The sequence below is a fragment of the Trichosurus vulpecula genome, chromosome 1 (assembly GCF_011100635.1).
Source record: "Trichosurus vulpecula isolate mTriVul1 chromosome 1, mTriVul1.pri, whole genome shotgun sequence".
NCBI classification, from domain to species: domain Eukaryota; kingdom Metazoa; phylum Chordata; class Mammalia; order Diprotodontia; family Phalangeridae; genus Trichosurus; species Trichosurus vulpecula.
Window position 1 is genome coordinate 80663084 of NC_050573.1, and position 15213 is coordinate 80678296.

A 15213-nucleotide genomic window follows, 5' to 3' on the forward strand; every position below is an offset into this window, starting at 1 on the left:
AATAGACAAAATAAAAGGGGGGAGGGGGAAAGTTACTTCGTATGGAGTGTGGGGTGGGGCTGGTGAAAAGATAAAGAATTCCAAAATGAGGGCAGCTGGGTGGGAAATGAGGAGATGTCTGTCCCCTTCCCTTTCCTTAAAAATGGGGGAGTTTATGACTCCACCCTCCAAGCAGAGGGCCAGAGGGTACTGATAAGGTGTGAGTGACAAGGCTGGTTGGATCTTGCAAGATGGTGAGATTTCTTAATGATGAGTTTGCTGGGGTCATGGTGAAGAAGTCAAAGAACTCCGAAATGGGGCATGGGGGTGGGAGGTGGTACGTATGTTGTAATTGTATATGTTGTTCTGATTTTGTTTACTTCATAAAAGTCTTTCCATTCTTCTCTGAATCCTCATATTCATAGTTTCTTATAGCATAATAATATTCTATTACAAGAAATAGATTATATTTTAATTGACAGGTATCATAGGAGTAATATCTATGTCACACAGGCTAGGCTAGTTTTTCTTTAAGAGGTAATAAAACCATGCCCAAAGACTTACTTGGTACAGGAGACCACTCAGACCACTGATGTAGTTTCCCACGTGCACAAGGAGGTTGGGGTTCTTCAAACTTGGCACATGCTTCCTACTAGTATGCTTCCTTAGCCAACATGGAGTCAGGGAAGTTATAGCCATCTGAATCAATTCTACATTCTTGCCAAACATTCTTTTCATGCTATTGTTAAGTCTGAAATGATCTGTGAGTATCTCATTTTGTTCTAGTTCTAAACAGGCCTCTCCAAAATAACAGGTCGCTGATATCTATGTAATTTAAGAATCAGCCATCTGTGTGTAGTCACACTGACTCATTAAAGCAAAGCTCAAAATCAATATCAACTTAAAGAAATAATAAAAATGAGAAAACTATATGGCACCCCAATTGAGGCAGCCTTAGTCACATCTACCTAAACAGTTAACCTACTTAAACAGCAGTTAACACTAAAAAAGAAAAAAAAAACAAAAATTAAAAGAAAGGCAATCAGAACAGGTTATTGCCATTTCCTAAGGAAGCTTAACCAATATAAATAACTCAGTTACTATATGAAGGAAAACAATATGTTTTCCACAAATTATTTCCCGGGTATATGTTAAAATCAAAACTTAAGCTTATGTATAAGCTTATTTGAAAGATAGAACATCATTTTGTTTGGCAACACTTTGGTTATTAATATCAAATGAGGCATGAATGAGGTAGACATATGCTCACCCAAGATCTTTGCCATTGTCTAGAGAATATCCAGCACAGAGTACAAGTAGCAGAGGGATTCCATATAAATTATGAGGTCCTCCAAAATGCTCCTGTTTTTGAATGACATTATGCTAATTGCTTCTAACCCAGAAATGTCTGCTGAGATCTATAATCACCCAAAAGAGTGTAATCAAACTATGCAGGAAAAAACAAGTAGATAAACAATGACTTTTGTACATATTACATTAGGCAGTTGGACAGTGTGTGGGATGAAAGACCCTCACCAATTAAAAAGTTAATTTATAGTAAGGAGCCATCTCAGGGTGGGAACAGAAATAAATTTTATTCAGTTCTCGAGAATAGGGCGTCCTCTGCCGGAACAGATCTAGCAAGGGAGGCAAATTACAAGGTCCAAAGCATCAATAATTATAACTAACACAAGAGAATTCCTGCCCACCTCTGACCCTTCTCACTTACAATCTGAGCATGAAAGCTAGACAAAGAACTGGGAAATTGAGGCACAGAAACTCCAATTCCTATTCCCTTAGTTAATGATTACAACTGAGGTGACATCTATAAATCTAAAGAAGGAGAATAGGATAAGGGGAGGGGGAGACCCTCTCCATTCTTCTACAGTACTTTTACAGTAAAGGAAAGCAGGTCACAGTGACCCTATTCTTACTGAGCAAATCTTTAAACCAGAACCATAAGAAAGAACAAAAAGTTTCAGGGTAAACTTTCCCAGAGGCTAAGCCATCAGACTCCCATGGCCTCAGAGTTTTTCCACTTCCCTATTTCCCTATTTCTTGATTTTTAAACATTTCTTAGTAAAGATATAGATATATATTTATACATATCTTCCCTGTGAAGTCTTCACATTTTATTTACCTCACACAGATAAGCAACCTATAAATCTGCTCAGTCAGAAAGTTTTGTGTGTATGTATGTGCACACACATGCATGTACATGTGTATTGGACACTCTGTGGACGTACAGTTATTTGAGTCTAGAATTGAAAAAGAGGAAGAAACTGAGCTAGATTTCCTTTGGGAAATGATGTAGAACTTTTAATGTCCCCAAGCTTCTCCCTGAAATAAAAGCCAGTCTCTTTTTAACACCAGTATTCTGCTGATATTGTATGGATTTGAGTCATGGACTACCAAAGTCCTGGAAGAAAGTTGAGAATGATGGTAAATGGAGAGTCATATGAACACAGTAGAGATTAAAAATTGCTCAAGAGGAGTGGTATAAAGGATATCATAAGAATGAATGTGACCAGAAAAGGTGGCCCATCTACAGGGAAAAGGAGAGAAGGCAGATGGATAGCCCATTCTCTTTCTCCTTTCACTTCATTGACAGGAAGCAGAATTGCTTTTCTCTCCTCCCTTTTTCTTTTACTCCATCCATTGCTACTGCTGATGGTGATGATGTCAACTTATAATGCTAATGATGGTGATGCTGATGACAATGACAGTAATGCTGATGGTGGTAGTGATCAGGGATACAGTAGATTAGTTCAAACTGATAAGCAGAGGGTAGCTCACCTGGGCAGGAATGGAGAAAGGGAAGTAAAGGGGTTAAGGGAGGGTATGTCCATCTCACCAGTCTCTGTAATCTGCTGGCTTCACTCACACCCAGGATTATCTGGTCCTCCCCACTCCTCACTCTGTTCTCATCCAGACCTCAAGGCTCCCTTGAGTCTGTCAGATGGATGGTGACCATGGAGAATTATTTAGCCCTCTGATCAGACAGTCCAGGGTGTGGTCCCATACAGGGTTCTGTTCAGATCCCGGATCTCCATCATAATTGCAACTCCTCCTTGGAAGACTGTCAGATTCAAAATCACAAGCATTTGGAGGATTTTGTATAATGTCTGTCCACCCATAAGACAGGCATTTCTGATGCCTTGTTTCCATGGCAATGCCTCTGGAAAAGGACAAGTTCAGGATTAAGCTTTTTAAAATTTTCCATTTTTTATTGATACATTTTGTTTTTACATCACCTTCTTCTCTAATTACTATCCCCACACACACACACACACACACACCCCGAAGAAAAAAAGAGAGGGGAAAAAACATCTCAGGAAAAATTGAATAAGCATATGGACCAAGTTTAACAATATATACAACGTCTTTTTTTTGGAGGGGGGGCGGGGAGTTAACTATAAAATAAAAATCATTTTATTTGCATCCAACTTATGTGTGCAAGAACTAACTAGATGTAAATTATAAACCTGCCAGGCAAGCTCAAGCTTTCTGAATTTAAGTAAGCAAATTAATTTACCTAGAATATGATATTCCTTTTCAAAGCCATTAAAGTAGGTCATAACTAAATTTAGAACTTCTCAGAAGGAAAAATGCTACATCTGCAGTTCAGTATTACAAATGACCCTTCAGCTAATAGTACAATCTGTTTCAAACTACAGTCCCACTCACTTACAACATCATAGCACAGACTGTATTAAGGAGAGAAAAGGGACATTTGCATCTGTAGCAAGTCGACTCTGGTGTCAGTCTCTCAGTCAGGGTGCTACATCTCTCCCTCCAGGTTTTTAAGAGCTTCCTATTTGGTATTATCATTGTGAGCCCCTTTCTGGGTGTGTTACCCCATTGTTAACCATCACTTACTAATACCCCAGCTTCATATAATAAATTAGCATCAATTAGCTTTTAGAAAGGGATGTTCAAAGATTTAGCAAAAAATAAGAGTATAGACGTATACCCTTATAGCCTCCTTAATCTCCAGGGAGAGTGAACTCAGACTTAACACAGTTTAAACACTGGTCCCCCCCAAGTCATATCCAAATGCAGTATCACTGCTGGATGAGTCTTCGTCTCCACTACTGATGGACTGGGTCCCTAAGGTCATTTGTCAAGATATTGATATCAGACTGGCTTCAAAATCTGTCATGGATTTGACCCCTGGACTCCCAGATGACCTGTTCTCTCGACCCTTCAAATTTGTAGTTATATCCTCCAACTTCCTTCATCTAAAACAAAAGGGGAAAAAATGCCAAGGCAAAGAACTGAGGGCCACATGTAGCCTCAGAGGAAGAGGGCCCAAGGCCTCTCCCTTTATAGGATTTTCTTTTACCAGAAGTCATCAGTGAAGGAGTCAAACTAAGAGAAAAGATCCAACTAGGAGGGACAGAGAGCCAAGTCCAACTGCAGTAATTAAAGGGACTGCTACTCAACATGTGCTTGGCAGACTAGAACCAGTTCTATAATGTCTGCACATTTCTAAATCTCTCCACAGCACTTCTGTTGTATGCTATCATAACTCACCTGGGAAAGAAAGCTTGTTGAAAGATACAGCTTAGCAAGGTCAGCCCAAGAGCATTCAGAGATGAAAGAGGGAGGAGGACAACACTCGAAATAAAAAATGGAAGAGCTCCACAAGGAATTTTTATAACAAATACTTTTCAATAGCAAGGAAAATGGGAACCATCACACTTGGCCCTTAATATGACAGAACTAGATGTCTTTACAGAAGAAGAATAAGAGAAGGAAGACAGGAAAAGCAGCTGCCCCAAAGGTTATACAGTTTTGAAGATGTTGAGGGATTGATTTACAAGGGACATGAAAGAGGATACCAAAGGCATCAGAAAATATCTCAGACACTATTAATACAAAAAGAAAAAAAAAGATGGCTGAGAACACCAATGACTACAAGCCTAAATGCTTGTCTTCTGAGTCTTATAAATTTTATGAGAATAATCTACACATGCATCAAGAAGGAGCTAGGTGGTGCAGTAGATAGAGCCCTGGCCCTGGAGTCAAGAAGATTTGAGCTCAAATCCGGTCTCAGATATCTACTAGCTATGTGACCCTGAGTAATGGAGATAATGATAGGGACTACCTCCCATAGCTGTTGTGAAGATAAAGTGAGATAATAATTGTAAAGTGCTTAGCGTAGTGCCTGGCGCACAGTAAGTACCATACAAATGTGAGCTATTATTTTTTTTGTTGTTTTTTTAATTTTTTTTAATTTTTTTTTATTTTAGTTTACAACACTCAGTTCTACATAATTTTGAGTTCCAGATTTTCCTCCCTCCCTCTGCCCCTCCCTCCCCAAGACAGCATGGAATTCCATAAATTTCCACATATAACTTCGCATTGAATTAATTTACACACTAGTCAAGTTGTGGAGAAGAATTATGACCAATGGAATGAATCATGAGAAAGAAGAAACAGAACCCCCCCCAAAAAAAACCAACCCAAAAACAAAAGAGAGGAAAAAAAAAAGCGGGGGTGGGGGGGGAAGGCGAGCATGAAGTATGCCTCAATCTGCATTCATACTTCATAGTTCTTTCTCTGGATGTAGATAGCATTCTCCATCATGAGTCCTTTGAAGTTGTCTTTGCACCTTGTGTTGCTGAGAAGAGCAAAGTCTATCAGGGTCAGTCCTCACGGAATCCATATATCTGTGGTTGTGTATAATGTTCTCCGCTCACTCAGTATGTATTCTCCCTCCCCCACTACTTAATAAACTCCACTGCCCCGCTATTTCCTCCAGAATCAAATATAATATCCCCTGTTTGACTTTTAAATCCCTTCACAAACTTGTCCCTTCCTATCTTTCTAGTCTTCTTACATTTCATTCCATTCCATGTAATCTTTGATCCAACAACACCTGCCTTCTTGCTGTCCCCCACACAGCACTCCATCTCTCAACTCTGTGCTTTTTTACTGGCTGTCCCCTCATGCTTGGCAAGCTCTCCCTCTTCACCTCTGTCTTCTGACTTCCCTTTCTTCTTTCAAGACTTGTTCAAATTCCACCTTCTGGAAGAAACCTTTGCCAGTCCACCCCGCCCCCCTGCCCCCACTGCTAGTTCCTTCCTTCTGAGATTTTATGCCCTTTACACTGTATATATGTTGTATGTACATAGATGTTTTACCTATTTTCTCCTCCATTGGAATATGAACTTCTTGAGAGCAAGAATTGTTTTTGCCCCTTTTGGTATCCCCAGCACTTAGCACAATTCCTAGAAATCTAATAAGATTTTAATAATGCTTGTTGACCAGTTTATATCCCATTGTGCTTGTTTTTTTGTTGATGATAAAAAAAAAACACCCTTTGATTCAGTAGAAAAAAGTACTGCCTTAAAGGCTCCCTTCTAACAAGGTGTCTTCCATGTGTTCATCAGAATTTCCTAAGATTCCTTGATAACTATAACAAGAAAAGTGACCTTAGTCAGTGGCCCTCTGGTCATTAATATTAGATTACCTATAAAAGATATAGACATATGTTCACCAAAGGTATTTGCCTATTTCATGTAGGAGATCCATGGCAGAGTCCAAGTTTAAGGGAGATTCCAGATATTGTTTGCAGATGACATTATTATGGTTGCATGAAGCCCCAAAACATTACAGAGACTCCTGGACCACTCAAAACAGTTAAGCCTAACCATCCATGCAGGGAAAAAATATTTATGAATGAAGAATGAATGGATAACCTATATGATGGATATGATGGATAACCTATAAGAATGAAGACGGATAACCTATAAAGTTTACCCATCAGTATACAGATCTAGGATAAATAGTGTAAATTGACAACAAATTGAGTTCAGAATTGAGGAGAGCCAGCTATACTGCCTTTGAGAAATTGCAGTGTTCCTTTAATGACCTTAACATTCTTCCAGAAACAAAGTTCTATCTTCTTACCATCTGTGCTTTTGAAGGTTATGTGGCTATAAGTCGTGAAATACTTTAGTCTCCAAAAACTTAAAAACAAGTGTCACTTGAAGGACAATGGTGGGTGTGAGCAGGCTGGATCATATAACCAATAAGGAACTATGAAGAAAAACCAGAGTAAAAGATGCCTTCCAAACAAGATCTGATCAAAAAAGATGAGCTGGTCAAGAGGTAGGAGCAAGAAATAAACAATGGACAGTCAATGAGCATCGCTGCTCTTCTACTGATGTAAAGAGAATAAGAACCCTGCTGCGCCTGCACAGTGGTTGGATCCCCTGTGCTGAACTTATGGGAGTTCATGAACACACACTGTGCAAGATGGGTAGGGCGTGAATGGGTGGCAATTTGCACAGTTGAGGGAACATCCCCTCAGCTGAGAGATCCATTTGAGTGTGGGGAGTCAAGTACCAGAGCAAAATTCTCATACTTCAACTTTGTGAATATGATTAACAAGAGATTGGCCTTAACCTGGGTATTCCTAGGCACACCCCCTATGTAATGTAGATTAAGATCACATGAGCTTTTGTGTTGCCAGGTCAAACTGTTGATTAATACGAAGCTTGCAAACTATAGTCTTTTTCTGAGACTAGGTTATTTAACTTCTCTTTTCTTATTTAGTTAAACTGGACATTTTATAGTTTCGTAAACATTCATTTTATTTAATTTGTTGGTTTTATTGGTATATAGGTGGGCAAAATAATTCCTTAAAATTTCCTTTGTTTCTTCATTTGTTGTGAATTTTTTTTTCCTTTTTGATGCTGTTAATATGGTTTTCCTCTTTGTTCAATCAAAGTAGCTAACGGTTTACCAATTTTATTGATTTTTTTTAATCTAGCTCTTATTTATTTTTCAAACTAGCTCTTACTTATTAATCCGTTCCTGTTGGCATTTGTCTTTTGTTTCGGTTTGGTTTGGTTTTTTGCTTTTACCATAATCTTTTCTCAAATTTAGACAATTTAGCCATAGCCAATTTTCTTTCCTTTGTCTCAACAACTTTACACCCACATTCTACTTCTCTTCCCTTTAACTAACCTCTTCACTCACCTTGGCAGCATACTTTCCAGGGATGTACACATAGATGATGAAGTCGATACATACATCACCAGAGCTAGCTCAGTGTTTGGGAAGCTCCAAAGGGAAGTATGGGAAAGAAGAAGTATTAGGCTGCCTACAAAACTGAAGGACTACAGAGTCATTGTGCCGACCTCATTGTTATATGACTGTGAAACCTTGACAGTATACCAATTGCTGGGAAATTGAACTGCTTCCATTTGAATTTTCTTAGGGAGATTCTGAAGGTCACCTGGCAAGATAAGGTACTAGAGACACTGAGGTCCTTTCTCAAGCTGAACTGCCAAGCATTCAAACTCTACTACAGAGTGCAACTCTGATGGGCTGGCCGTGTTGTTCGCGTGCCAAATGTACATTGCCTAAAAGACTATTTTGCAAGAACTCACACAGGGCAGGGGCTCACATGGTGGTCAGAAGAAGTGATATGAGGACATTCTCAAGGTCCCTCTTAAGAACTTTGGAACTGATTGTAAAACATGGGATACACTGGCACAGGGTCATCCAGCATGACATTTCTACACCAAAAAAGGCTCTTTGTTCTATAAGCAAAGCAGAATTGAAGTAGCTCAAAAGAAATGTGAGATATGCAAATTTAGAGACATCTCCACTCCAAAAGTTCATACGGACTATTTGTGCCCAACCTGTGCTAGAGCCTTCTGAAGTCATATTGGTCTGATCAGCCATAGTCTGACACGCTGTACCTTGATCCCAACATTGCAATGTCATTTTGGTCTTCTTCAAGCATGAAGGACTAACAACAACCTCTTATTTTTTCCACTTTACCCATTTGTTGCCTTACTAGCTACCGTGTTATCTCCTACTCCTTAATCCTGCTCTTTCTCCTATAATCTTTTCTTGCAAAAGCCTAAAGTAGAATCTAGATCTGACAACTGTTCTCCTTCAAATTCCTCATTTGTCCCAAATTTCTCCTCCAAATCAATCTCTGGCCTTCTTTACAAGGCCAGTTACCTCTTATCTTGCCCTTTCTCAGACAATTTTCTTCCAGAGAATCTGATAGTAGAATATGTCCCTATTGAATTTCATCTTATCTGATTAAGCCCAGCGTTTTAACCTTTTGAGATTTCCAGTACTGACTTTGTCATCCAGGGTGCTAGCTTTCCGTATTAGCATCATATCATTTGCGAATCTGATAACTGCGCCTTCATCTGAGTCATTAGCAAGCATGCTGAATAGCGCGTCTCTCAAAAAGATGTAACCTTGGAGCTCTCTTCAAGGGAACTTCCAAGCTGATGTTGAGCCGTTGATCTCTACTCTTTGGATCCTGTCCAAACTAGTTCCAAATTCATCTAACTATATTATCATCTATTCCTACTTCTCTCTGTAAGGACATAATGGAAAATCTTGTCATAAACGTGAGGTCCAGGAACACTATGTGTTTGGCATTTACCTCATTGACCATTATAATAAACCTATCAGAAAAGGAAATTAATTTAGTCTAGCACGTCTTTTTCTTGATGAAACCAGGCCAGATCTTTTTTTAAATTTTTTTTGATATTTTTTAGTTTTCAGCATTGATTTCCACAAGATTTTGAGTTACAAATTTTCTCCCCATTTCTACCCTCTCCCCTACTCCAAGATGGCATATATTCTGATTGCCCCATTCCCCAGTCAGCCCTCTCTTCTGTCACCCCCTTCCCCTCCCTGCCATACCTTTTCCCCTTACTTTCTTGTAGGACAAGATAGATTTCTATGCTCCATTGCCTGTACATCTTATTTTCCCGTTGCATGCAAAAACAACCTTTTTTTTTTGAGCTTCTGCTTTTAAAACTTTGAGTTCCAAATTCTCTCCCCTCCTCCCTCCCCACTCACTCTTCCTAAGAAGGCAAGCAATTCAACACAGGCCACACATGTATCATTGTGCAAAACACTCCCATAACTAGTCATGTTGTGAAAGACTGACTATATTTCCCTCCATGCTATCCTGTCCCCCTTTATTCAATTTTCTCCCTTGACCCTGTCCCTTTTCAAAAGTGTTTCCTTTTGATTACTTCTTCCCCCATCTGCCCTCCCTTCTATTGTCCCCCTTTTTTTAATCCCCTTCCCCCTACTTTCATGTGGCATAAAATACTCAATTGAGGTATATGTTATTCCCTCCTTAAGTCAAATCCAATGAGAGCAAGATTCACTCATTCCCCCTCACCCGCCCCCTCTTCCCTTCCAACAGAACTGCTTTTTCTTGCCACTTTTATGTGAGATAATTTACCCCATTCTATCTCTCCCTTTCTCCCTCTCTCAATATATTCCTCTCTCATCCCTTAATTTGATTCTATTTTTTTTAGATATCATCCCTTCATATTCAACTCACCCTGTGCCCTCTGTCTATATATACATATGTACATATATATACATATATATGTATATATGCATGTATATATATACATATTCCCTTCAGCTACCCTAATAGCGAGGTCTCATGAATTACATTCATCATCTTTCCATATAGGAATATAAACAAAACAGTTCAACTTTAGTAAATCCCTTATGATTTCTCTTTCTTGTTTACCTTTTCATGCTTCTCTTGATTCTTGTGTTTGAAAGTCAAATTTTCTATTCAGCTCTGGTCTTTTCACTGAGAAAACTTGAAAGTCCTCTATTTTATTGAAAATCCATATTTTGCCTTGGAGCATGATACTCAGTTTTACTGGGTAGGTGATTCTTGGTTTTAATCCTAGCTCCATTGACCTCTGGAATATCATATTCCAAGCCCTTCAGTCCCTTAATGTAGAAGCTGCTAGATCTTGGATTATTCTGATTGTGTTTCCACAATACTCAAATTGTTTCTTTCTGGCTGCTTATAGTATTTTCTCCTTGATCCTCTGGAATTAGGCTACAATATTCCTAGGAGTTTTTTTTTTTTTGGGGGGGGGGATCTTTTTCAGGAAGCAATTAGTGGATTCTTTCAATTTCTATTTTACCCTCTGGCTCTAGAATATCAGGGCAGTTCTCTTTGATCATTTCTTGAAAGATGATATCTAGGCTCTTTTTTTGATCATGGCTTTCAGATAGTCCAATAATTTTTAAATTATCTCTCCTGGATCTATTTTCCAGGTCAGTGGTTTTTCCAATGAGATATTTCACATTGTCTTCCATTTTTTCATTCCTTTGGTTCTGCTTTATAATATCCTGATTTCTCATGAAGTCATTAGTTTTCACTTGCTCCAATCTAATTTTTAAGGTAGTATTTTCTTCAGTGGTCTTTTGGACCTCCTTTTCCATTTCGCTAATTCTGCCTTTCAAGGCATTCTTCTCCTCATTGGCTTTTTGGAGCTCTTTTGCCATTTGAGTTAGTCTATTTTTTTAAGGTGTTATTTTCTTAAGTATTTTTTGGGTCTCCTTTAGCAAGTCATTGACTTGTTTTTCATGATTTTCTTGCATCACTCTCATTTCTCTTCCCAATTTTTCCTCTACTTCTCTAACTTGCTTTTCCAAATCCTTTTTGAGCTCTTCCATGGCCTGAGACCAATTCATATTTTTCTTGGAGGCTTTTGATGTAGGTTCTTTGACTTTCTTGACTTCTTTTGGCTGTATGTTTTGGTCTTCTTTGTCACCAAAGAAAGATTCCAAAGTCTGATTCTAAATCTGGGTCCGTTTTCACTGCCTGTTCATGTTTCCAGCCAACTACTTGACCCTTAAGTTTTTTTAAAGGTATGACTGCTTGTAGAGTAGAGAGTACTTTGTCCCAAGCTTTAGGGGCCTTGTGCTGCTGTTTTCAGAGCTACTTCTACACAGCAAGCTCTGCCACACCAGCACCCCTCCTCCCCCAAGAACCGCCAACATGGACTACAACTCAGATCCAAGAATGCTCTGCACTCCCACTCTGATCTGCCGCTTAATTCTTCCCACCTGGTGGACGTGGGGCTGGAAGCCACTGCAGCTGGAAGCAGCCCCAGAGCTGCACCACTTCCACGCCCCTCCAGGGCGGTCGCCGACCACGTACTCCTTTCACTCCATTCTAGCAGTTCTACCCACTAACTTTCTCTGTTGTCTTTGGTGTTTGTGGGTTGAGAAGTCTGGTAACTGCCACAGCTCAATGATTCAGGGTGATAGGGCCTGTTCTGCCCAGCTCCCAGGTCTGGTTGGTCCTGGCACGGGTCACACTGGGCTCTGCTCCACTCCGCTCCCAGCACCCTGCAATAGACCCTTCCCCGTGACCATCCAGGCTGTCCTGGGATGGAGCCCTGCTTCCCTCTGTTATTTCATGGGTTCTGCAGCTCTAAAATTTGTTCAGAGCCATTTTTATAGGTATTTGGAGGGACCTGGTGGGGAGCTCACACAAGTCCCTGCTTTCCAGCCACCATCTTGGCTCCACCACCTCCCCGCCCCATACTGGATCTCAATGATCATTGCTTTCCTAAGCAATCACAAACCATCCTTTTAATAATACTTTCTGAGAGCTTGCAAGAAACCAAAGCTGAGCTCATCAGTCTACAGTCTGAGGAATCTACAACTTCCATTCTGAAAGTCAGAACACCTGCCCTTCTCCAGCCCTGCAGCTTCTTTCTCCTTCTCCAGTTTTTCAAACTCACAGACAGTGGTTCAACACTCACATATTCCAGTAACACAGGATAGAGTTCACCTAAGCCTGGGACCAAATGAATTGAGGGCCACTAGGTTCTCTCTTACCATCTCTTCACCGATATTGTATTCCAATTCCCTGTTAATTGTACTTCTCTCTTTCCCCATATGAAGATCATCCTGGTTGGCAGAGAAAGCAAAAAAAAAAAAAATAACAGTTGACTCATTCTGCATTCTCTTCACTGTCTCTTACCATCATTCTGTTCCTTCCAAGGCATTGCCTTTTTCTTCTCTGATCATTCTCTTTCTCCCACAGAGGATCAGAGGCTATGGGTATAGTCACTTCAGTAAGCCAGAGGATACGTGGCTGGGGCAGTGGGGGTCACACAGCTGAAGTGTCACCCAGACGATAACGAGAAGTCACATTTGGGAATAATGCAGCAAAGGTCACAGTTTAAGTGGTCACTGAAGGAGGACACCCAGGGAGGTCAAAGGTAGTCATATTGGGAGATTCGTCATGCAAACTTTTTATCTTGAGGGTGGACAGAAGGTTACAATGGAAGGCTGGGGATTTGGTAGGAGAATGGGCCGAGGTAAGTATGGGCAAGTTTAGGGATTTCTGGGTCAGGGGAGTTTTAGGAATCACAGATATCACAAATCTTAGGCCATCAAAGATGCTGAGACTGTGGTAGATGAGTTGCGGCTAGCAGCAGAGAAGGCAGAAGAGAAGCTGGCACTGGCTCGGCTGGAGCTGAGAGAGCAGACCCAAGAGGGTGGGTACCTGGGCCTCAAGGCGCTATGAGCCTTGCACACTTGGGGACTTAAGACCCTGACTGTGCTGGGGCCCTTTGGCTCTCCCACTGACCCATCAGAAAGAACTGGAGGGAAAAGCTGGGGCCTCTAGAGGGAATGTTGGCATTCCGGGGTGGGGGGGTGTTGGGGCAAGGCCTTTGGATCTCCATTCTAATCATCCCCACAGAGGAAGGAGAGCTACCCGGGCTGAAGTGTCCAGTGGCTGAACTCCACGATGTGTTGCTCAAGGATGTGGGTGACCGGATCCAGAGTGATGGGAGGTCAGTGCAGGGTGGATAATGAGTCTTGGCATATTGGGGTGTTCAGAAGGGTTTGGGGAGTTGGGAAGTTATTTTAACTAAAGGGAGGTTAGTATGACTCGGTGATAGGGGGTAGAAAACAAGGTCAAGGGCCCGTCAAAACTATGTTGTCATTGGCCTCCCCAGGTGGCCCCTGGTTGTTGATCCCTCAAGCCAAGCAGCCACATTCCTTCGCTACCAGGACACCAACTATCTGGACACCCTCAACCCAGCCCATATGCAGCCTGACCGTGTGCGCCTGGCACTGCTTGGGGCCCTCAGGTGTGGCGAGAGGGAGGCACAAACCCATTCCTGTTCAAACGTGTATGCCCACACACAAACCCGTCCACATCCAAAAACCCAATTAGTTCCCAGGGCAGCTTCTCCTAAGGCTCGAATGACCCCTTCCCCACCTTGATTCTGGCCTCACCACTATGACTAGAGCCCCTTTGTTTTTTGCTATTCATTCTGATACCTCTCTTCAAGGGATCCCCTATTCCTTCTTCGTCCTTTCTTTCTCCTGATAGTAGCCCTCCCAGGTGCATAGGCTCCAGGGAAAGGGGTAGAGGAGACATCCATGATATATGCCTCCTCACCCCTAGTACTGGCACCTAGGTTTGGGAAGCCCCTGGTGTTTGATATGCGTGAGATTGACATGTTTGAGGTGGTGAAAAGGCAGCTAGACGCTATCCAGCCTGGACTGGCCCAGGAACTTCTCTCCAAGAACCTGCTAAAGAAGGACAAGTATGAGAGAAGGAGTCTTAGGGAAGCTATGATGGGAGGGACAGAGGGGAGAAGGGGCAGTCCTTCCATAGATTTTTGCTTATCCTCCCTCCCTCCCTGACCCCATTGACCCCAGAAACCCCCTAACCCAGCTAACCATCCCTTTCCTTACTGATCCTCTTTGACCCCCATAACCCCTCAACTCCGCTGACCATCCCTGACCGCACTGACCCCTTACCTCCAGATTCCTGTCCCTGCTTCGTCCAGGCGATGGTCCTGAGTATGACCGTAACCAGTTCCAGATCTCTAGGACCATTCACTTCAAGGTCTTCTTCCTGACAAAGACCCGAAGGCCACCAGACTCACAACTGCAGGTCCTACTCCCCATACAGGTGCTACTGCCCAAGGACAAATACTAGGCAACAGGCAATAAGAAGGGGAAGGGTGGGGCTGGACAATAAACTGTGTGTACAGGCCTTGGGCACCATCCGTGGCTAGAATTGGGAAGAGGAGATTCGTAGTAAGGAGGAGGATGGAAGATGCATGTATCTGGATCAAGATAGGTGCGTCATGGGGAAAAGTGTGTGTGTGTGTGTGTGTGTGTGTGTGTGTGTAGGGCACTATGTATATACATGTCAGAATGGGGGGCAGTGGAACATTGTGTCACATTCTGGTCCTGCTTTTATTTCAGGAGGGAGGGGGCTGCATTTGTGTGGGTATCTCTACATTTGGGGTTGAGGGGAGGAGGACACTATGTATGTGTAATGGGTTATTGGCAGCTCACTTACTTTGCCCAGCCCTTCCATGAACCTTAGTTACAAGACCAAATGGTTTTCCCTCTTAATTTCCTGCCCTAGGAAATCCT

At 41.6% G+C, this 15213-nt stretch overlaps 1 protein-coding gene across 1 annotated transcript in view; it reads left to right on the forward strand.

Annotated features, from left to right (window-relative positions):
• Positions 1–14767, forward strand: part of IQANK1 (IQ motif and ankyrin repeat containing 1) — a 33723-nt gene extending 18956 nt beyond the window's left edge. The window contains exons 8-12 of the mRNA XM_036741046.1: positions 13199–13307; positions 13514–13607; positions 13773–13907; positions 14241–14369; positions 14593–14767. Coding sequence (XP_036596941.1) covers positions 13199–13307; positions 13514–13607; positions 13773–13907; positions 14241–14369; positions 14593–14767 — 642 coding nt within the window. The remainder of the gene's footprint in view (positions 1–13198; positions 13308–13513; positions 13608–13772; positions 13908–14240; positions 14370–14592) is intronic.
• The last annotated feature ends 446 nt before the right edge of the window (positions 14768–15213 follow it).